The sequence below is a fragment of the Mus pahari genome, unplaced genomic scaffold (assembly GCF_900095145.1).
Source record: "Mus pahari unplaced genomic scaffold, PAHARI_EIJ_v1.1 scaffold_12196_1, whole genome shotgun sequence".
NCBI lineage: Eukaryota > Metazoa > Chordata > Mammalia > Rodentia > Muridae > Mus > Mus pahari.
This window is the reverse complement of record NW_018391648.1, coordinates 1-20522: the sequence shown is the minus strand read 5'-3', so window position 1 is coordinate 20522 and position 20522 is coordinate 1. Positions and strand designations below refer to the sequence as shown.

The 20522-nt window shown below is 37.3% G+C and overlaps 1 protein-coding gene across 1 annotated transcript; it reads left to right on the top strand.

The window, feature by feature from the left end:
* Window positions 1-9018: 9018 nt before the first annotated feature.
* LOC110314631 (vomeronasal type-2 receptor 116-like) lies at window positions 9019-19036 on the top strand (the record flags this gene model as incomplete). The annotated part of the gene is made up of 4 exons (XM_021188891.1): window positions 9019-9218; window positions 14564-14855; window positions 16581-17390; window positions 18809-19036. Coding segments are annotated over exons 1-4 (1530 nt in total), but the record flags the coding sequence as incomplete, so codon positions are not given.
* Window positions 19037-20522: the final 1486 nt, after the last annotated feature.

Here is a 20522-nt window from a genome sequence, read left to right as displayed (position 1 = left end):
CAGAAGCTGGAAAGAACCCAGATGTCCCTCAATAGAGGAATGGATACAGAAACTGTGGTACATTTACACAATGGAGTACTACTCAGCTATTAAAAGCAACAACTGTTTTTGAAGCAGTGATATTTAATTGTCCTGAGGAAGAGAACTCTCCCTGCCTGGCATTGGGCCCTGCAAAAGGCCCTCCTGGGAGTTTATTTGATAAGTAGTTACCCCATTTGTCTGTTGTTGCTCTACAGTCCCTAGTCAAATGTTGGCCTTTGCTACATCTTTGACATATTCCAGAAGGCATAGGGTCCCTTTTGGGATTACTTTGGTTTTTCCTGAAGTTATTTCTGAGATGACCCTGCTCACCACCATTAGAAGATTTGAAATCTTGGATCATCTCTAGGTATCTAGTGGCAGCTACTACAGTCATATCAGGATAGCAAGATCCAGCATCAGCTGTATGTCTAACCCACTCATCTACTGATGCTGACCTTGCCCTCAGTGGTTTGATTACTTCCTTGTATTCAGCATTTGCATTTTCAAAGGCTAAAGGCTGGATTATTGCCTTTCTTGATGCTGAATCTGATACACGACTTTCTATAGCTGAGGTTAGCCTTTGCAAAAAGTCAGGGAAGGTTTCTTTTGGACTTGAGTAAATGATCCAAGACTCTTCCCTGGTTCTGTGATTTTGTCCCAGGCCTTTAAGGCTGACAATCGACAAAATGTCAGAGTTTCTGGATCCTCTGGTAGTACTATTTCCAATTTTCTGAGGAACCACTAGATTGATTTCCAGAGTGGTTTTACAAGCTTGCAATCCCACCAGCAATGGAGGAGTGTTCCTCTTTCTCCACATCCTCGCCAGCATCTGGTGTCACCTGAATTTTTGATCTTAGATGTTCTGATTGGTGTGAGGTGGAATTTCAAGTTTGTTTTGGTTTGCATTTCCCTAATGACAGTATCCCTTGGTTTCCGTGTCTGGCCATGAAACTAGCCAGGCTCCTAATAAACTTTTAAATTAGTTAGAGAATGTTATCAAAGGCAGTTACAGACTGCCCAAGATGTCCATAAACAAGATACAGCAGAGGTTTACAATTTAGCTCTATATCAAAGAGCCCCTGCTGATAAGACACCAACAGCCTTACCACTAAGGTGGTTGACTGACCAACCAGTTTGGATGGATCAATGGTCTATGACAAAAGAAAAACTAGAGGCATTAGAATAGCTAGTCCAGGAGCAACTGGAAGCTCAGCATATAGATGAGTCCACCAGCCCTAGGAATTCTCCAGTATTCGTCATTTTAAAAAAAAAAAATCTAGCAAATGGAGGATGTTGACAGATCTCAGAGTGATTAATAAGATTATTCAGTCAATGGGTTTCTTGCAACCTGAAATCCCATTGCCTTCCTTGTAGCCTAAGAAATGGCCTACCATAGTGATTGATCTAAACTATTGCTTTTTCACAATTCCTCCATATGAACATGATAAAGAAAGGTATGCTTTCTCAGTACCTACCTTCAATAGACGTTGTCCAATAAAAAGATATCATTGGAAAGTCCAGCCACAAGGATGTTAAATACCCCTACCTTGTGTCAATATTTTGTACAAGAGCCATTGGAGATGATTTGCAAACAATTTCCACAATCCATTATGGATGACATCCTATTGGCTGATCCAGATATAAATAACCTGGAAAGAATGTTTGATGAAGAAAATAAATAAATAAATAAATAAATAAATAAATAAATAAATAAATAAAATAAAAACTTGCCTTGCTGGGGATTGCAAATCACTCCTGAAAAAATACAAAGAGGGGATTCTGTTAACTATCTAGGATATAAAATAAGTCTGCAAAAGGTTAGGCCACAAAGGGTACAACTCAGAAGAAACCAATTAAGGACCTGTAATGATTTTCAGAAGCTACTGGGAGATATTAACTGGATGCAGCCTGCGATTGGCTTGGCCACTCAAGAGCTAAGCAATTTATTTCAAACCTTATAAGGTGATGAAGATTTACATAGTCCAAGGAAATTATCAGCAGAGGCTGAGGAGTTAGCTATGGTAGAAAGAAAATTGCAGGATACACATCTAGATGGTATTAATCCAAAGATTGCCTACATCTTAGTCATCTTACCTTCTACTCATTCCTCTAAAGGAATTTTTGTGCAAACAGAAGATTGTATCTTAGAATGGATATTTTTAGCACATAAATAAAATAAGAAACTAAAAACCTACAGTGAAAAGGTGTCTGAATTGATACTAAAAGGAAAAATGTGACTTCAACAACTAGTCGGAATGGATCCACCTGAAATTGTGGTGCCTTTTACTAACACAGAAATTGCCTTATTATGGGCACAAGATAAACAATGGCAAAGAGTATACAGTAATTTGGAGGGAGAGATTAACAACAGATACCCTAAAAGCAAGTGACTTCAGTTCATAAAAAAAAAAAAAACTAATTGGATTCTCCCACATATAACAAAGGAAACTCCAATATCTGGAGCCCCTACATTATACACTGATGCCAGAAAAACAGGAAAGGTGGGATATAAATCAGAAGATATAAGTAAAGTGATGGAGAGCTTCTATAAGTCAGTTCAAAAATCTGGTTTATATGCAATACTCATGGTGTGTCAGATTTTCAAGAGTTTCTTAATATAGTAACTGACTCTCAATATACAGAAAGTGACCAAGCCTGCTCAGTCAGTCAACAGGTTATCCAGCACAGGAATGAGGATTAAAAAGAAAAAAGACAAACCAGGCGGTGGTGGCGCACACCTTTAATCCCAGCACTTGGGAGGCAGAGGCATGAGGATTTCTGAGTTCAAGGCAAGCCTGGTCTACAAACTGAGTTCCAGAACAGCCAGGACAGCCAGGGCTATACAGGGAAACCCCGTCTCAAAAAAAAAAAAAAAAAAAAAAAAAAAAAAAAAAAAAAAAGAAAAAAGACAGACAACATTATAGTATGACCCCAGTCAGTTCTGAGACTGAAGGCAAATTTAATTTTCCCAATCCACTTTTATACCATTTTAATTGCATGCAAGTATTAAGGGTGAACAGTTCAATTAAGATCTAGCAGGGCAGTAAGCAAAATCCCATGATTAATCCTGTGACAGTAGTTTAATAGGGCTTCCCGTAATGACCAAACTACTTGAGCCCACTTCCTTGTCCAATCCAAAAATCTTGCCTGAAGCCTACCTCTTTTGTTCCATCCTAAGATTAAAATTCCTGCCTTAACCTACTTCCCTATTATAGCCAAAAATTAGATTCTTGCTGAAACTTACTTCCTTGTCATGGCCAATGTCAGATTCCTGCCTGCAGCCCATTTTCTTGTCCTTGGCAAATGTCAGACTCCTGCCAAGTGGCACCTCAAAAGGCTCTCCACAAGAAAGGGTTGTTTTACACATAGAGAATGCTGAACTTATTTATGATGATTCTGAATTGACTTTGCTATTTATTTGACTACAACAAATGATAGGAGTTACCCACTATATGTAGCACTCATAAGACCCCATACAGGTCTGCCAGGCCCTCTGGTGCAAGGTAATAATGAAATTGACTAACTACTGATAGGAAGTATTCTAGAGGCTGCAGAATTCCATTAAAAACACCATGTTAATAACAAAGGTTTAAAGGGAGAATTCTCTATCACTTGGCAACAAGCCAATGAAATTGTGAGGCAATGTCTTACTTGCTCATTATATAACTGAACTCCATTATCTACAGGAACTAACCCTAGTGGTACCCAAAGAAATTATATTTGGCAAATGGTTGTCTTCCATTTTACAGAGTTTGGTAAATTGAAATATGTGCATCATACTAGAGACACATATTTAGGATTTCAATGGGCAAACTGCCTTGGTGTCAAAAAAGGCTGATTCTGTAATGACCCATTTGTTAGAAGTTATGGCCATTATGGGAACACCCATACAAATTAAAATGGACAGTGGTCGGGCATATATCTTCAATAAGATGAAGCAGTTTTTTACATATTATAATATAAAATGTGTTACAGGCAATTCACAAAATCCTACAGGGCAAGCAATTGTGGAGATATCTAATTGAATCCTAAAGGAGATGCTTAATAGGCAAAAGGGGGCAACAAAAACCCTGAAAGATGGATTGCATAGTGCTTTATTAACCTTAAATTTTTAAAATGCTAATGAACAAAACACCACAACTGTTGAAAGACACTAGATTGTGGAAAAAACTACTGAACTAAACCAGCCTGTTTTTATTAAGGATATTCTGACAACGGGGAGGAATAGCTAGAATTGAGTGCATAGTCATAATCTCATTTTGTAGAAATCTTTTTAATTGTTACTAAGTTGAAGTCATAGTTTCTTCTTTTGGTACAGATTACTTTACATAGATGGTTGGTTTCCAAAAATATCAGAAATCCACAGAATGTGACATTTAATGTTATTTATTCACTTGTTGAGACAAATCTGCTCCTAACAGCTTCCCATTCATGGATACAAAGAAGCAACTGAGCATCTTATCTCCAAGTGAGGATGGACATTTGTGGCTAGGTTGCCACTGGGTAGAAAATTGCCAATTTCTCCTGCAGACCTGTACTGTTCTTAAAAGGACACAATTTACATATTAGGACAGCTTGGTTCTGCATACACAGAATAGGCTCGTCCTTAATATTCCTGTATCTCTGAGGTCTCTCAGATGATCCTGGACCAGAAGGCTGAAGACATGCTCCATCTTCCTGACTGTAATGCTCTTTTGTAAGAAATGTTGTATGATTTTTAAAATAAATTTAGTGAATCGATTTTTGGTGGTCTTTTTTTTAAAGACAATTTCAAATGGTGGTTGAATTTTCCAGCCCACCCCTAAACTAAACACTAAGTTTGATTTTCAGCAACTCCTCTGTTGGATATAAGTGCACCTCTTGGATATAGACAAAATACATTGGCAAATTCAGTTTGGGTGACTTCTTAATGGTTGGAAAGACTTGGCTTGATAAATTTCCATCACATATTTATGCTTATAATAACCTTGGGATTTTGTTTGTTTTTGCAAATGTTTGGCACTACTTTTCAACAGTTTTCTGTTAGTTGTGGAGAACTGCGGTGGGGAGCAATACTACAAGAGTTAAGCATCTTAAGTATATGCCAGAAGCCTGAGCTTTATTAACAAGAGTAACACTTGGTTATGGAAGTGGCTGATGCTGAATAAATCCTGGTTATTTTTGTTAGATAATTTCTCACCTATAGACTTAAAGCTGTCAACCTGCTAGCGTCTTGTTAGTTGAACTTTGTAAATATATATATGTATATATATGTATGTATTTACAAGAGTATACAAAAAGTATCTCCATCATCATCATGACAAGTGACTTTAGATCCATATCTTGATTTTCTGGTGTGATGGTTTATCCAGNACTTNCTATGGTGGGAGAGTTTGGTTCTGATGATGCCAAGTAATCTTGGTTTCTGTTGCTTCTGTTCTTAAGCTTGCCTCCTGCCATCTGATTATCTCTAGTGTTTGCCGCCCTCAATATATCTGATTAGAGCCTTTCCTTCCTATAATCCCAGTTGATTCAGGACTCCTCAGAGTCCTGCTTCCTCTTTGATTCTTTGATTGTGGGCTCCTGTGAACCTGAGATTCTGGGTGTGTCTGAGTTCTTGGCAGTCAAGCTTCCTCTGAGAACCTGAGGTCCTGGTGTCACCAAGCTCCTGGGATCCTGGAATCCTGAAAACCTAAGATCATGGGCATGTTACAGCACTTAGAAGTAGTATCTCCTCTGGGGACCGTGGGGCTGTCTGGTGTGTTCAAAACCAAGGTATACTAGCACAGATTAGAAGTAACCTGAGTTGCTGCTTGGGCAAGGCTCCAATGTCCTTGCTCCTGATGGCTCAAGCCCAGTGCAACTGAATTGGAATAATTGTTCTGTTCCACTCACCAGTGATCCTAAGATCCTGGGCATGCTAAGGCACCTGTGGTATGGAGAGTCCTCTGGGGACATGGGACTGTCCACCAAGTTCTTGCACAAGGTGGCCCAGAGCTGGTGCTGACCAGAAGGGCCCTGCTGCTGTTTTATTTTGGTTTGGTTTGTTTCTTTCTTTGTTTTCAAAATTATAAAAATTGCTTCCATTTCATTAGGAATATAGGTTTATTTAAATCTAATCTTGACTGAACTTTGGTAGGTTTTTTTTTCTTTTGAAAAAATTGTCCATTTCATATAAGTATTTGTCTCTCTTGTTTTTTTAAAGAATCTACTTTTTATTGATTATCTGTCCTGTTTTATTTATTTATTTCAATCGTATTTACTTTCTCCCCTCAAATTAATTTTCTCCTACCATTTACTTCTCTTGTGTTTGCTTACTTCTTTTGCTCTAGAACTTTTAGGCAAGCTGTTAAGTTGCTACTATGACATATATTCAATTATTTATGTTGGTACTTAGTGCTATGTAATTTCTTCTTTCCACAGCTATTATTTTATCCCACAGGTTTGAGTATGTTGTTCATCTTCTTCAATGAGTTATAGAAAGTTGTTCATTCCTTGTTTCTTCTTGTCTTGAACCAATAGTCATTCATTAGAAAATTTTTCATTTTCCATGAGTTTGAAAGCTTCTGTATTTTGTGTTGTTGATATTCAGTGGTTATACATTGTGATCTGATAGGACAAATAGTTTTTCTAATTTCCTATATGTGTTGAGTCTTGTTTGATGAGTAAATGCCCACTCAATAGGGAAGAAAGTTCCGTGAGGTGACAATAAGAATGTATTTGTGTGTGTGTGTGTGTGTGTGTGTGTGTGTGTGTGTGTGTGTGTGTGTGTGTGATTGTGTGCAATGTTCTGCAAATATCTGTTAGGGCCATTTGATTGAAAATGTCTGGTGCCTGCAGTATTATATTGTTTACCTTTTTCTGGATAATCTGTTCATCAGTAAGAATGGGATATTGAAGCCTCCACTATCTATGTGTGAGGTAGTCAAAGTGTGATTTAAGCATTAGATATGTTTCTTTTACAAAAGTAGAACAAATTTGTTAGGAATTGAAACAATTTGATGAATATGTAGTGTTTTTCCACACTTCTTTCTATGAGTTTTGGTTTAGAGTCTATTTTGTTAGCTACTATTACAATGGCTACACCAGTTTGTTCCTTAGGTTCATTTGTGTCAAGGGTTTTTTCCAATCTTTTATTCTGAGGTAGTGTCTAAATTTGATGTTGAGGTATATTTTTTAAATGCAACTGAAGAATAGATTTGATGTAGAAAAGTCTTTGACAAAAAAAGAAAGAAAAAGAAAGAAAGAAAGAAAGAAAGAAAGAAAGAAAGAAAGAAAGAAAGAAAGAAAGAAAGAAAGAAAGAAAAGTCTTTGACACTATCCAAGACTACTTCATAATATAAGCCTTGGAAACAATAGGGATATATGGTTTTACCTAAACATAATGAATGAAGTTTATAGCAAGTACATAGCCAGCATTAATTCATTAGTAACGCTGACTCCCTTATAATCAGTATTTAATCTTATTTCATTTTATGAAATTATTTAAGGCTACATGATTATAATCATTGCTTTAGGTATCAAAATTGAAATCATAGTTAAGATAGGCTATGAGTCCAGCCATGCAGTGAGAATGAGTAAGTAAAGTGTGATTAAATAAGGTATTCACTCGTATATATTTTGAGAACTCCCATGAATGTTTCTACTGTGCGTAGAAGGTGAGGACCCTTTGTGGTAAGAATACACAACTATTTCAATCAGGAAATAAAGGAGTGCGTTATGTTTTATCTCATGAAATTTTTTGAAGATAAATATAAGTCAACATAACAAATAGACAATTGTCTGCCCATGTTTATTTTAGCATTATTCAGAATATTCAAGATATGGCATGGCATCAATCTTGATATCTTTCAAGAGATCAGTAAATAAGGAAAGCATATCACCTAAATTTAGTGATTTTTCTTTCACATATACAAAGAAGTGTTATTGATATTTATAATACATTCTTAGAATTTATTTATTTATTTATTCATATATGTTGCAATATCAGTTTCCTTCCTCCCAGTACTCCCTCAAACAGATCCTTCCCCCATTACTTCCTCCACTTCTCCTCTGAGAAGAGTGTGCCCCCACTGAGCATCATCCCTGCAACAGCAAATCAAGTCACTGCAGCACTAGGTACATCCTCTCCTACTGAGGTAAGGCAAGGTGGCACAGGCAGGCAACTGAGCTTCGGTGGGGGGAGGGGGAAGATTATAATTTATAACTCAGATATTCAGCTTATTTTCTCACTAATCATAATTAATTGGGAGGAGGAATAATCTATTTTATAGGATTTGAAATGAGACGCACGGGGCCTAGCATTCTCTCTGGATCTTGTTGAACCTTTAAAACTCAATCTTTAATCTGCAAATTAACTGTGGATCTCTTATGAGCTGGATAATTTTGGATACAGCTGGATTAAGTGTATTTCTGAATTTGTTGTATTTATTGATTCTCAAGACAATAGAAGCAAAGGCCTTATTTAAATATTATGTATCTATCACTGGTGTGGCATAATCCCCACTGTACATGGTCTGTGAATCACAATTGCCATAAACATAAGACTGCCTCTCTATACTTGGACTTATGTGTCCCCAGTACCTCTAACTGAAGCACCACTGCATGTCTTAATGTGTACTGTCTAACAAAATCCAGCGACATAATTTCTAATTCTGCTCACATAATCAGTTTATTGAAACATTCCAGAGACCTAATTTTAACATAATGGTTCCCTCTCAGGTGTTCAAAAACATGAATGATGTCATGGACCCCGAGACTGAACTGTCTACCTTTGTATTTACCTAACTATCTTTATTGCATGCTTTGGAAATCAGCTGCAGAGCCCCAGGGAAGAGAGAATTCAAGATTCCTCTAGGGGTCAAGAGAAATCTGAAAAAAATTAATCATGACTATACAACTAGCCTCTCCTTTGCCCTGAGAAATAAAAGCAGGTAGAATCACCTAGGCTCCCATTCGATGGGATGATATGCATGGCACCTCATAATTCATGCTCCCCAGTTTTAAGGCAGTACAAAAATGTTCACTTTGATGTTACTCTTCTTCCTCCTGAACATTCTACTTCTCATGTCCAGTCTCATTCATCCCAAGTGCTTTTGGAAAATAAAACTGGGTGAAGACAAAGATGGAGACTTGGAGACAAATTGTGTTTTCTCCCTTGAAGCAGTGAGGCCGCCTGTGGAGAAAGAGTATTTCAATCAGCAGATCCTTAATGTCCTGTAAGTGCTTTTATATTTTCCATGTAAATGTCATCATGAATATATCATGAGGAATTTAAGGATGGAGATTAGGCAAAGCTCTGAACCTTCTGTCATATTGCCAATTCTGAACTTCAAGAAACAACTCTTAATTCTTTTACTATTTTCCCTGTTTAATTCATCCAGTGACTCTTATGTTTTTCTTCCAGTTGGCTTCCCATTTATAGGCTGGAAGCTGATTGAAGAAAGGATAATCTATGTTGATCTATCACATATAGCCCTGCTTTAACAGTTTTTACAGCACCGTAATCAGTGATGCCTTGTTGAAAGAAATCCATACTATTTTAATGAGTTTTATCATAAGTACTTGCAATTAAATGGTCAGAAAGTTCATTAATGGTCCTTCCATCACTCTGTTGCTGCTAGTGCGTATGGTAGATCCTGTAATGATCCTGGCACACAGCATTGTGAAGAACTTTCACCCAGATACAAAGTTATTCTCTTAAATTCATTGTATCTGGTCACTGTGTGCCTTCTAAAGCTTCATCAACTTTGGAAGTCGTTCTGACTCATGTGAACTTCATATATGTTCCTGCTGCTCCATGCTTCACTTGGGTTTATGGTCAACCACTGGTTTTTAAGTATCATAAAGTCCAGTTTTTTATTCTCTTTAGATTAAAGTAGGAATATATGGAGTATAAATGATATGTTTGAAAAGTGAACCTATCAATAATAGTGGTAACTGCTTACTTCCCTTATCACTTGCCTGGGTGACAGTTGTGGCATGGGATAGTTGGCAACACTTGAAAACAAGAATAGAGGAGTTACCAACTAGCTCATTTTCATCATTATTTAAGAAACAAGAATCTCCTTGTCTTCTCTCTTCATGTCTAAGTTGTTTATTCTCTAACACTTACATGATATTTATTGCTTATGTTTCTTTTTCATTAATTGTATTAAGAATAGCTGCATATTTTACCACTGTGGGGACCATACATATTATGTAGATTGATGATTGTTGTTTTCAAAAATAGCATTTTAAACAGCTATGCTAGTTTGACAGCCAAATAATAAATCTCTTAAATTTAGAGATAAAGTTCATTTCAAAATGCCCTATTTTATAAAATATAATATGAAATATAATATAAAATAAAATATAATATGATAATATGAAATCACCAAGAGGTACAATTTTTAAGTGAAAGCTGATTGTATTTAAATCAAAGTGAATCACTAACTATGAAGGGGTATATTTAGTGTCTATTGATCAGATGACATGAAATGACAAGGAAAAGACATGAGTTTTTATTCTTTTCATATATATATATATATATATATATATATATATATATATATATTTGCATTCCAATTGTCTTATTGTTCACTTCTATTACCCAAAAAACAGATTACATAGTACATTTTACAGCACATATTCTTATATTTTTTGATGTTTGTAGAACATGATTTTAATATTTTCAACTGTTGATATTCAACAAACAGAATAGTTATTTTAAGATATATTTCATTAGTCTTTATGCCCCAGTGTGGGGGAATGCTAGGGCCAGGAAGCAGAAGTGCGTGGGTTGGTGAGCAGGGGGAGGGGAAAGGAGCTAGGGGTTTTTTGGAGGGGATACTAGGAAAGGGGCTAACATTTGAACTGTAAATAAAGAAAATATCAAATAAAAAAAGATATATTTCATTGTTATGTCTCCCTTTTCATGTCTGATTTTATTAATTTGGATGCTGTCTCTGTGCCTTCTGGTTAGTCTACTAAGGGTTTATCTATCTTGTTGATTTTCTCAAAGGACCAACTCCTGGATTTGTCAATTCTTTGTATAGTTATTTTTGTTTCCATTCAGTTTGATTATTTCCTGCCATCTACTCCTCTTGGGTGTATTTGCTTCTTTTTGTTCTAGAGCTTTTCAATGTGCTGTCAAGCTGCTAGTGTAAGCTCTCTTCAGTTTCTTTTTGGAGGCATTTGGAGCTACGAGTTTTCCTCCCACTACTATTTTCATTGTGTCCCATAAATTTTGGTATGCTGGGTCTTCATTTTTATTAAATTCTAAAAAGCCTTTAATTTCTTTCTTTATTCATTCCTTGACCAAGTTATTGTTGAGTAAAGCATTGTTCAGCTTCAATGTCTATGTGTGCTTTCCATTGTTTTTGTTGGTGTTTAAGACCAGCCTTAGTCTGTAGTGATCTGATAGGGTGCATGGGATTATTTCAATCTTCTTATATCTGTTAAGGTCTGTTTTGTGACCAATTATATGGTCAGTTTTGGAGAAGGTACAGGGAGGTGCTGAGAAGAAGGTATATTCTTTTACTTTAGAATGAAATGTTCTATAAATATCTGTTAGATCTATTTGGTTCATAACTTCTGTTAGCTTCACTGTGTCTCTGTTTACCTTCTGTTTCCATGATCTGTCAATTGCTTAGAGTGTGGTGTTGAAGTCCCCTGCTATTGTTGTGTGGGGTTCAGTGTGTGCTTCGAGCTTTAGTAAAGTTTCTCTTATGAATGTGGGTGCCCTTGCATTTGGAGCATAAATGTTCAGAATTGAAAGTTCATCTTGGTAGAATTTTTCCTTTGACCAGTATGCAGTGTCCTTTCTTATCTTTTGATAACTTTTGGTTGAGAGTTGATTTTATTCGACATTAGAATGGCTACTCCAGCTTGTTTCTTGGGACCATTTGCTTAGAAAATTGTTTTCCAACCTTTTACTCTGAGGTAGTGTCTGCCTTTGTCACTGAGATGTATGCAGCAAAATGCTGGGTCCTGTTTACATATCCTGTTTGTTGGTCTATGTCTTTTTGGGGAAATTGAGTCCATTGATGTTCAGAGATATTAAGGAAAAGTGATTGTTATTTTTGTTGTTGGATGTGGAATTATGTTTGTGTGGCTATCTTCTTTTGGGTTTTTTGAAAGATTACTTTCTTGCTTTTTCTAGGGTGCAGTTTCTCTCCTTGTGTTGGTGTTTTTCATCTATTATTCTTTGTAGGGCTGGATTTATGAAAAGCATAATTGTGTAAATTTAGTTTTGTCATGGAAGATCTTGGTTTCTCCATCTATGGTAATTGAGAACTTTGCTGGGTATAGTAGCTTGGGTTCTCTTAGGGTCTGTATGACATCTGCCCAGTATCTTCTAGCTTTCATAATCTGTTAAGAAGTCTGCTGTAAAATGACCACCACAGGAGTTACTGGGAGTGCTGGTGTCTGGGTAGGAAACCATCCTCAGAAAACAGATGAATGAGAACTCTGAGGAGTTTTCAGTCCAGCTTGAGCCTGATAGAAAGACTCCCTCCACAAACAAACAGTAAACCATAGTAATTATTTCACACTTATATATAAAGGCAAAATAACTAGAATGAGCACCAATTTCAGGCAAGGAAGGGCAGGAAAGAGATCCCTGGCATATTAATCAAAGTGTGGGAAATGAAACACTTTGGGAATTTCTTATAAAATAAAGTTAAAAAAAAGAAGTCTGGCGTAATTCTGACAGGTCTACCTTTTTTATGTTATTTGACCTTTTTCACTTACTGCTTTTAGTATTCTCTCTTTGTTTAGTGCATTTGGTGTTTTGATTATTGTGTGACAGGAGGAATTCTTTTCTGGTCCAGTCTATTTGAAGTTCTGAAAGGCTTCTTGTATGTTCATGGGCATCTCTTTCCTTAGGTTAGAGAAGTTTTCTTCTATAATTTTGTTAAAGATATTTACTGGCACTTTAAGTTGGGAATCTCCATTCTTTTCTAAGCCTAGTATCCTTAGGCTTGGTCTTCTCATTGTGTCCTGGATTTCCTGGATGTTTTGGGTTAGGACATTTTTACTTTTTGCATTTCTTTGATTGTTGTGTCAATATTTTCTATGGTATCTTCTGCACCTGAGATTCTCTATTCTATCTCTTGTATTCTGTTAGTGATGATTCCTGATATCTTTCCTAGGTTTCTAACTCCAGGGTTGTCTCCTTTTGTGATTTCTTTATTGTTTCTATTTCCATTTTTAGATCTTGGATGGTTTTGTTCACTTCCTTCACCTGTTTGACTGTGTTTTCCTGTAATTCTTTAAGGGATTTTTATGTTTTCTCTTTAAGTGTTTCAAGCTGTTTGCCTGTGTTCTGTATTTCTTTAAGGGAGTTATTGATGTCCTTCTTAGTGTCCTCTATCGCCATAACAAAAAGTGAGTTTAGATCTGAATCTTGCTTTTCCAGTGTGATGGTATATTCAGGACTTGCTATGGTGGGAGAATTGGGTTCTGATGATGCCAAGTAATCTTGGTTTCTTTTGCTTATGTTCTTATGCTTGCCTCCAATCATCTGTTTATCTCTAGTGCTACCTGCCCAAGCTATATCTGACTAGAACCTGTCCTTCCTGTGATCCTAGTTTGTCAGAATTCCTCAGAGTTCAGCTGTCTCTGTGATTCTGGGATTCTGGGATCCTGTGATCTGGATATCCAGAGTATGTCAGAGCTCCTAGGAGTCAAACTGCCTCCTGGTGTGAGCAAGCTCCTGGGATCCTATGGTACTGGGCATGTTAAAGAGCCTGGGAGTAGAGCTTCCTCTGGGTGTTGTAGGACTGGCTGCAGAGTTCGCTCCCAAGGTCTATTCAGGGCACCAGCCCAGACTGGAAGGAATCCATGCCACTGGAAGGGCAGAGTCCCTTGGTGTCTGGGTCTTACTGGTCCCAGTTACTTCTGGTATTGGGGCAGATGTTGTGTTTTCCTCACCTCCGATCCTACTATCCTCGGAGTGTTAGAGCACCTGGGTTACGAGCTTTTTCTGGGTGTTGTGGGACTGGCTGCGCATATTCTTCTATTTTACAAGCATGTAGATACCACTGCAATTTCCCAATGTTCCTAGTTCTCAGTAGGATGCTAGTATTGTGTTAATATAACTGGAAAGATAATCAAAGATGTTTCCTAGAAGAAAAATGTTGCCATGATGTGCCTAGTGTTAATAGATCACATTCCTGTGTAGACTGAAAATAGTTGATATAGTTATTGAGTTATTTCCAGTAACTCAAAATTATTTTCAGTAATTTCAAAATAAAGATATGACCTGAATTACTGTTTGGTCAGTGTCTGTGGTGTTGAATTTACCTTCTGATCATGACTCAAAAAAGAGAGAGAGAGGGAAATAACCTCTCTTAGGGTGATACCAATGTCATATCATATTTAATGGATGCACACTCTCATGAGCATTTGAAGTGTTTTCAAGTTTCCAGTTTCTTAGGTCATCCCAATCTCACAACATTAACCTATGTTTCAATTTTGGGGGGAAAAGAGAAATACTATCCAGTACAGAAGAGTAATTGTATTGACTTCAAATTATCACATGTAGATCTCTGTCTATAACAAACACTGTATACTTTTACAGAACATCAAGTAAAAACCACCAGTTTGCTTTGGCATTGGCTTTTTCAATGGATGAAGTCAACAGGAACTCTGATCTTTTACCAAATATGTCTCTGGTATTAAAATACCCAATGGGCGGTTGTAAGGAAATGTCGCAATTATATAATATCTTTGAATTGTATGTACAAAATAATAATAGCCTCCCTAATTATGTCTGTAATGAAGAGACCACGTGTGCAGTGCTGATTACAGGACCACAGTGGCAAACATCTGTAAATCTTTTGGCATACCTTGGCATCTACTTATGTCCAAAGGTGAGATTTTGTAATGTGGAAAATAATAAAATTATGTAGTTTGGGGGGCTAGACAAGTTGGAGGATGAAAATGGCCTTATACTTATATCAATCTATGTAGTTCTGGGTACTTATTACTCAGATATATGACAGGATTTCTGCCAGAGGCCAGCAACAGAGAGGAGGTAAGAGTAGATCAGGAAGAATTGAGTCTGGTACAGGGGGGTAGGGAGAATCTTTCAGCCTTAATGGACTGGCAGTGAGAGTGTGGGGTTTTTTAATACAGATCTCAGTAAGCAGGGATAAATTTGTGTTGTTCCAAATTGTGCATCATATCATTTCTGTCCCCAGACATATTTTTTTAACTTCCTCTTGATCATCATTGATAAACTGTAACATAGCAGAATTATCTTGTAAATCTTGTATCATGACTGTATCATATGTTTAGTCATAAGTGATAAACTCTGTTGGAACAGAGTTATATTCTACAAATATTTTTCTCATCAAACACATCACCCAACTTTTAAGGATCTAGAGTCTTTTGGCCAAAGTATAACAGCCCATTCTCAGTCTGGCAGCTCTTATGGTTTCAAGGAACTAGATAGGAAAAAAATCTTCAAGCTAGCCTGGGCAGTTAGCCATTTCACTAGCAGTGTATAATCAACTTTTAATGGTCAGAGTTCCAATTCTCATTAGCCACCTCCCCTCTAAAATAACCTTCAGGTCCAAATTGCTATGGATATTACTCAATTTCTGCTATAACACAAAGTTTATGTTTTCTAACTTTGTGGAATTTATTTATGTCTAATCTCCATGATCTTTTGCTTCTTAGTCTTAAGACACAATAGTGGCCCTGAAGAAACTAACTTTTCTAAGAAATGAAGGCCCTGATACCTCATTGTTTTATAATTTCTCCATAGCATTCTTTGTCCATCATTATAAGCTCCTGTGTGGAGAAGAGATAACTCCAGCCAATCTATCTTTGTTGCTGTATATTTTCCTCAAGGATCATAAATTATACTGACTATATCTCGTACGCCACATAATTACCTGAGCATGTAGTAGGATGAGGCTTTGAATCTGGTTAACTGCCAACTTTTTTAGGCTATCAGATCTTATTTACCTTTTTAAGTTTACTTTGCTCTGATTATCTTGTTCCTGAGTAAGTAAAGGGCAAATGTTACAAGAGAACTATCATGTCGCCATAAATGATAGTAACATCTGTGGATGATGGAGCCTGATTCTAAAAGGAGCTCTCTGGAATCTTTATGTGAGTCACAACCTACAGGGGACAAGGAATACCTTTAATTAGGGCTAGATAAGGCTATTGTCTCTAAAAGCAGTAAGAGTAGTGTGTTCAGGGCTTTCCTGTGGAAGCTTAGAAGCCGTATTCCTGAGAGAAGTAATAAATAATTCATGAGAAATTTCAGATCAATTCAATATCCCCGGGTTTTAAATATATTAAAATCACTCCAAACATTGAAAAAGTTGATATCAAGACCAAAACTGAAAGACAGAATGACAGAGATTATAACAAATGTCTCAACTTTGCTGGCTCTTTGTCAAACACCTGGGCTAGCTTTATATTTTTGTTCTTCCCATTAGATATGGATGTGCCAGGCTTCCATGTTTTCTTCTTTGAAACTGAGATGAGGAATATAGTCACAAGTAATGAACTTTTCATATAAAAACAAGTATACAAGATTTTTAAGTGCATTCCACCACATGTTCCTCTCTGTACCATAGGTCCTTCAGATTGCCTACGGAAATTTCCATCCTATCCTAAATGATCATGAGCAATTTCCCTACCTGTATCAGATGGCCCCCAAAGACACATCTCTTGCACTGGCCATGGTCGCCTTCATGTGTCACTTCAGCTGGAACTGGGTTGGACTTGTCATCTCAGACAATGATAAGGGTACCTCATTTCTCTCATATTTGAGAAGACAGATGGAAAAAAATAAAGTCTGCTTTGCCTTTGTATACATGATACCAGAATATGACCATTTATATGAGTCAAGAGCTGAAGTGTATTACAACCAAATTATGGCATCATCCACAAGTGTTGTTATCATTTATGGTGACTCAAATAATGTTCTAGCTTTGAGCTTTAAAATTTGGAAATCTCTAGGTATACAGAAACTATGGGTCACCACGTCAGAGTGGGATGTCACTACCAGTAAGACATTACTTCATGACTCATTGCATGGGACTCTTGCATTTGTACACCACCATGGTGACATTTCTGGTTTCAAAAATTTTGTCCAGACATTGAATCCTCTCAAAAACTCAAGTGACTATCTGTTAAGACTTGGGTGGATGGACTTTAACTGCGAAGCCTCAGCATCTTACTGCAAGACACTGGAGAACTGCTCGTCCAATGCCTCATTGGAATGGCTAAGGGAACAGAATTTTGATGTGGCCTTTAGTGATGGTAGCTATGATATATATAATGCTGTATATGCTATGGCCCATGCACTTCATGAGATGATTCTTCAACAAGTAGATAATCAGGCCATGGACAATGGAAAAGGACCCAACTTTGACTGCTTGAAGGTAGAGTTTCTTCTACTGGATGATATTTGGTCTGACCAATATCATTTAGACTCTCAGATGCTCAAACTTAATGAACTAGGAAATATTTCCCCCAAAGATTTAGGTTTCTGGACATTTTCCTGGTGAGAACGGAAATCTACAGGTTGGTATAAATGCAATCAGAAAGGCAGTGAAGTCCAAGACATATTTTATCAGTGAAAAATGGGATTTTGATACAGAACACCTGAATATCATCACACCTCTTCTAATACTGAAAACAACAGCAGTCCTTACTCATGAATTTTACGCATGGTGATGAGCTGAGCATTTGTTTATTACTTGTCACTTATATGGAAATCACTGAGAGAATAGTTTTTCTAAGTTTCCTCAACAGATTCTGTCCCCACTGTGGGCTCTGAGGAATGTACATGGGTCTCTGAGAGTAATTAAACAAAAAATAGTGCTGATATTCATCTAAGAAAATATATATGTATTCATGTGTATGAATGTATATTTCTTACTGTGTATATATGTATGATTTTGTGTTTCTGTACATATGTGTTTATATTTGTATTGCTTAGTATATATGTGTTTCTGTTTCTCTGTCTTTCCGTCTGTGGAAATGAACAAAAGTTTTCACGTGTATCAAGTTCTTTCTGTATAGGTGTTTCTGTGTGTACATTTCTGTATGTATTTGTCAAAGTACATATGTGTGTGACTGTTAATGTGTTTTGTGTGTTTTGTGGACATCCTTGCATGTACATGCTTCTCTCTCTCTCTCTCTCTCTCTCTCTCTCTCTCTCTCTCTCTCTCTCTNTGTGTGTGTGTGTGTGTGTGTGTGTGTGTGTGTGTTTGTGTGTGTGTAACTTTTTACATATGTGTTTCCATTTGCCTGCCTGTCTTTCTTTGGATGTCAGCATAAATTTGTCTATGTGTCAGAACCTCTTTGCGTGGGTGTTTGTATCTATATACAATTCTTTGTGTGTTCTTGTCAGGATATGTGTGCCTATGTATGTATTTTGTGTGATTGTGGCTGTGTGTCTATCTATTGCACATGTGTGTACTTTTGCTGCATCTCTATGCACATATGTGTATGTGGGCATGTATGTATACTTGTGTGTAAATAAATGTGTGACTGTATGATTTGTAGTGTCTCTGTATAGATGGGAGGCTCTGTGTAGGTGTGTGTATAGGTGTATGTGTGTGTGAGTTTGCATATTGAATAACTGTTTGATTCTATACGTATGTCTATGTTTGTGTTTGGGAGTCTCCTATGAGAGAACTAAAATTCTAAAAACATTATGATAAGTTTATTTATCCAGTGTTTTCATTGTGATTTCTGACTGTCATTCCTTAATAAGTTTACCCTTACTATCAAATCAGAATACACTTTAGAACAGGAATTGTATACACATTATAGAATATTCTCTGTCTTTCAGCTAAACTCCTTTCTGAGGAGGATTCACTTCACTAATCCTATTGGAGACACAGTGAATATGAACCTGAGAGAAAAACTTCAGAGAGATTATGACATTTTTCAAATTCGGAATTTCTCACATGGCCTTGAATTTAAGGTGAAGATTGCAAAGTTCAGCTCATATTTTCCACATGGTCAACAGCTTCACTTACATGTAGATATGATAGAATGGGCCACAGGAAAAAGAAAGGTGGGTTTGAACTAAATATTCTGATTTATGGTACACAGCATTAACATTGTCCAGAGGATACATAGCAACTTAGTGACATAAAATGGATTGTTACATGAGGAACAAATTTCTGGCCTCCTATATTATGATTCTTTAATTATTTATTATTGGATATTTTCTTTATTTTCATTTCAAATGTTTTCCCCTTTCCAGGGCTCATCTGTGGAAACCCTCATCCCTCCCCATTCCCCTTGCCTCTATGAGGATGCTCCCCCACCCACTCCTGTCTTCCTGCCCTGGTACTCCCCAACACTGGGTCATCAAACACACTCAGGTCCAAGGTCCTCTCCTCCCACTGATGAGCAACAAGTGCCACATATGCAGCTAGCTCCATGGGACACTCCATGTGTGTTCTTTGGTTGGGGTCCAGTCCATGAAAGCTCCAAGGGGTCTGGCCTGTTGACACTGTTGCTCCATCCAAGGGGGTTGCAAACACCCACAGCTCCTTCAGTCCTTCTCCAACTCCTCCATCAGGAAACCCCGAGTTTAGTCCAATGGTTGGTATTGGCGTTGAGCATCCATATCTGTATTTGTCAGGTTCTGGCAGAGCATTTCAGGAGACAGCCCTATCAGGCCTCTATCTGCAAGCACTTCCCGGCATTGAAAATAGCATCTGGGTTTGGTGGCTGTACACAGGATGGATCCCTAGGTGGGGCAATCTCTGGATGGCCTTTCCTTCCATCTCTGCTCCAAACTTTGTCTCTATATTTCCTCCTGTGAGTATTCTGTTCACCCTTTTAAGAAGCACTATAGCATGCACAGTTTAGGCTTTCTTCTTAAGCTTCATGTGAATTGAATCTTGGGTATTCTATATTCTAAACTTTTGGGCTACCATCCATTTATCAGTGGGTACATACCATGTGTGTTCTTCTGTGACTGAGTTACCTCACTCAGGATGATATTTTCAAGTTCGATCTGTTTGCCTGTGACTTTCATGAAGTCAATGCTTTTAATAACTGAATAGTATTCCATTGTGCAAATATGCCATATTTTTTATATACATTCCTCTGTTGAAGGACATCTGGGTTCTTGCCAGCTTTTGAATATAATAAATATGGCTGCTATGAACATAGTGGAACAGTGTCATCATTACATGTTGGAGCTGCTTCTGGGTATATGCCCAGGAATGTCATTGCTGGATCCTCAGGTAATACTACTTCCAGTTTTCTGAGTAACAGCCAAACTAATTTCCAGAGTGATTGTACCAACTTGCAGTCCCACCAGCAATGGAGGAGTGTTCCTCTTTCTCCACATCCTTGCTAGCATCTGCTGTCATATGAGTTTTAATCTTAGCCATTCTGACTGATGTGAGGTGAAATTTCAGGGTTGTTTTGATTTGCAGTTCCCTAATGACAAAGGATGTTAAACACTTCTTTCAGAACATCTCAGCCATAAGTTTCCTCAGTTGAAACTTCAGTTTACCTCTGTACCCCATTTTTTTTACTTT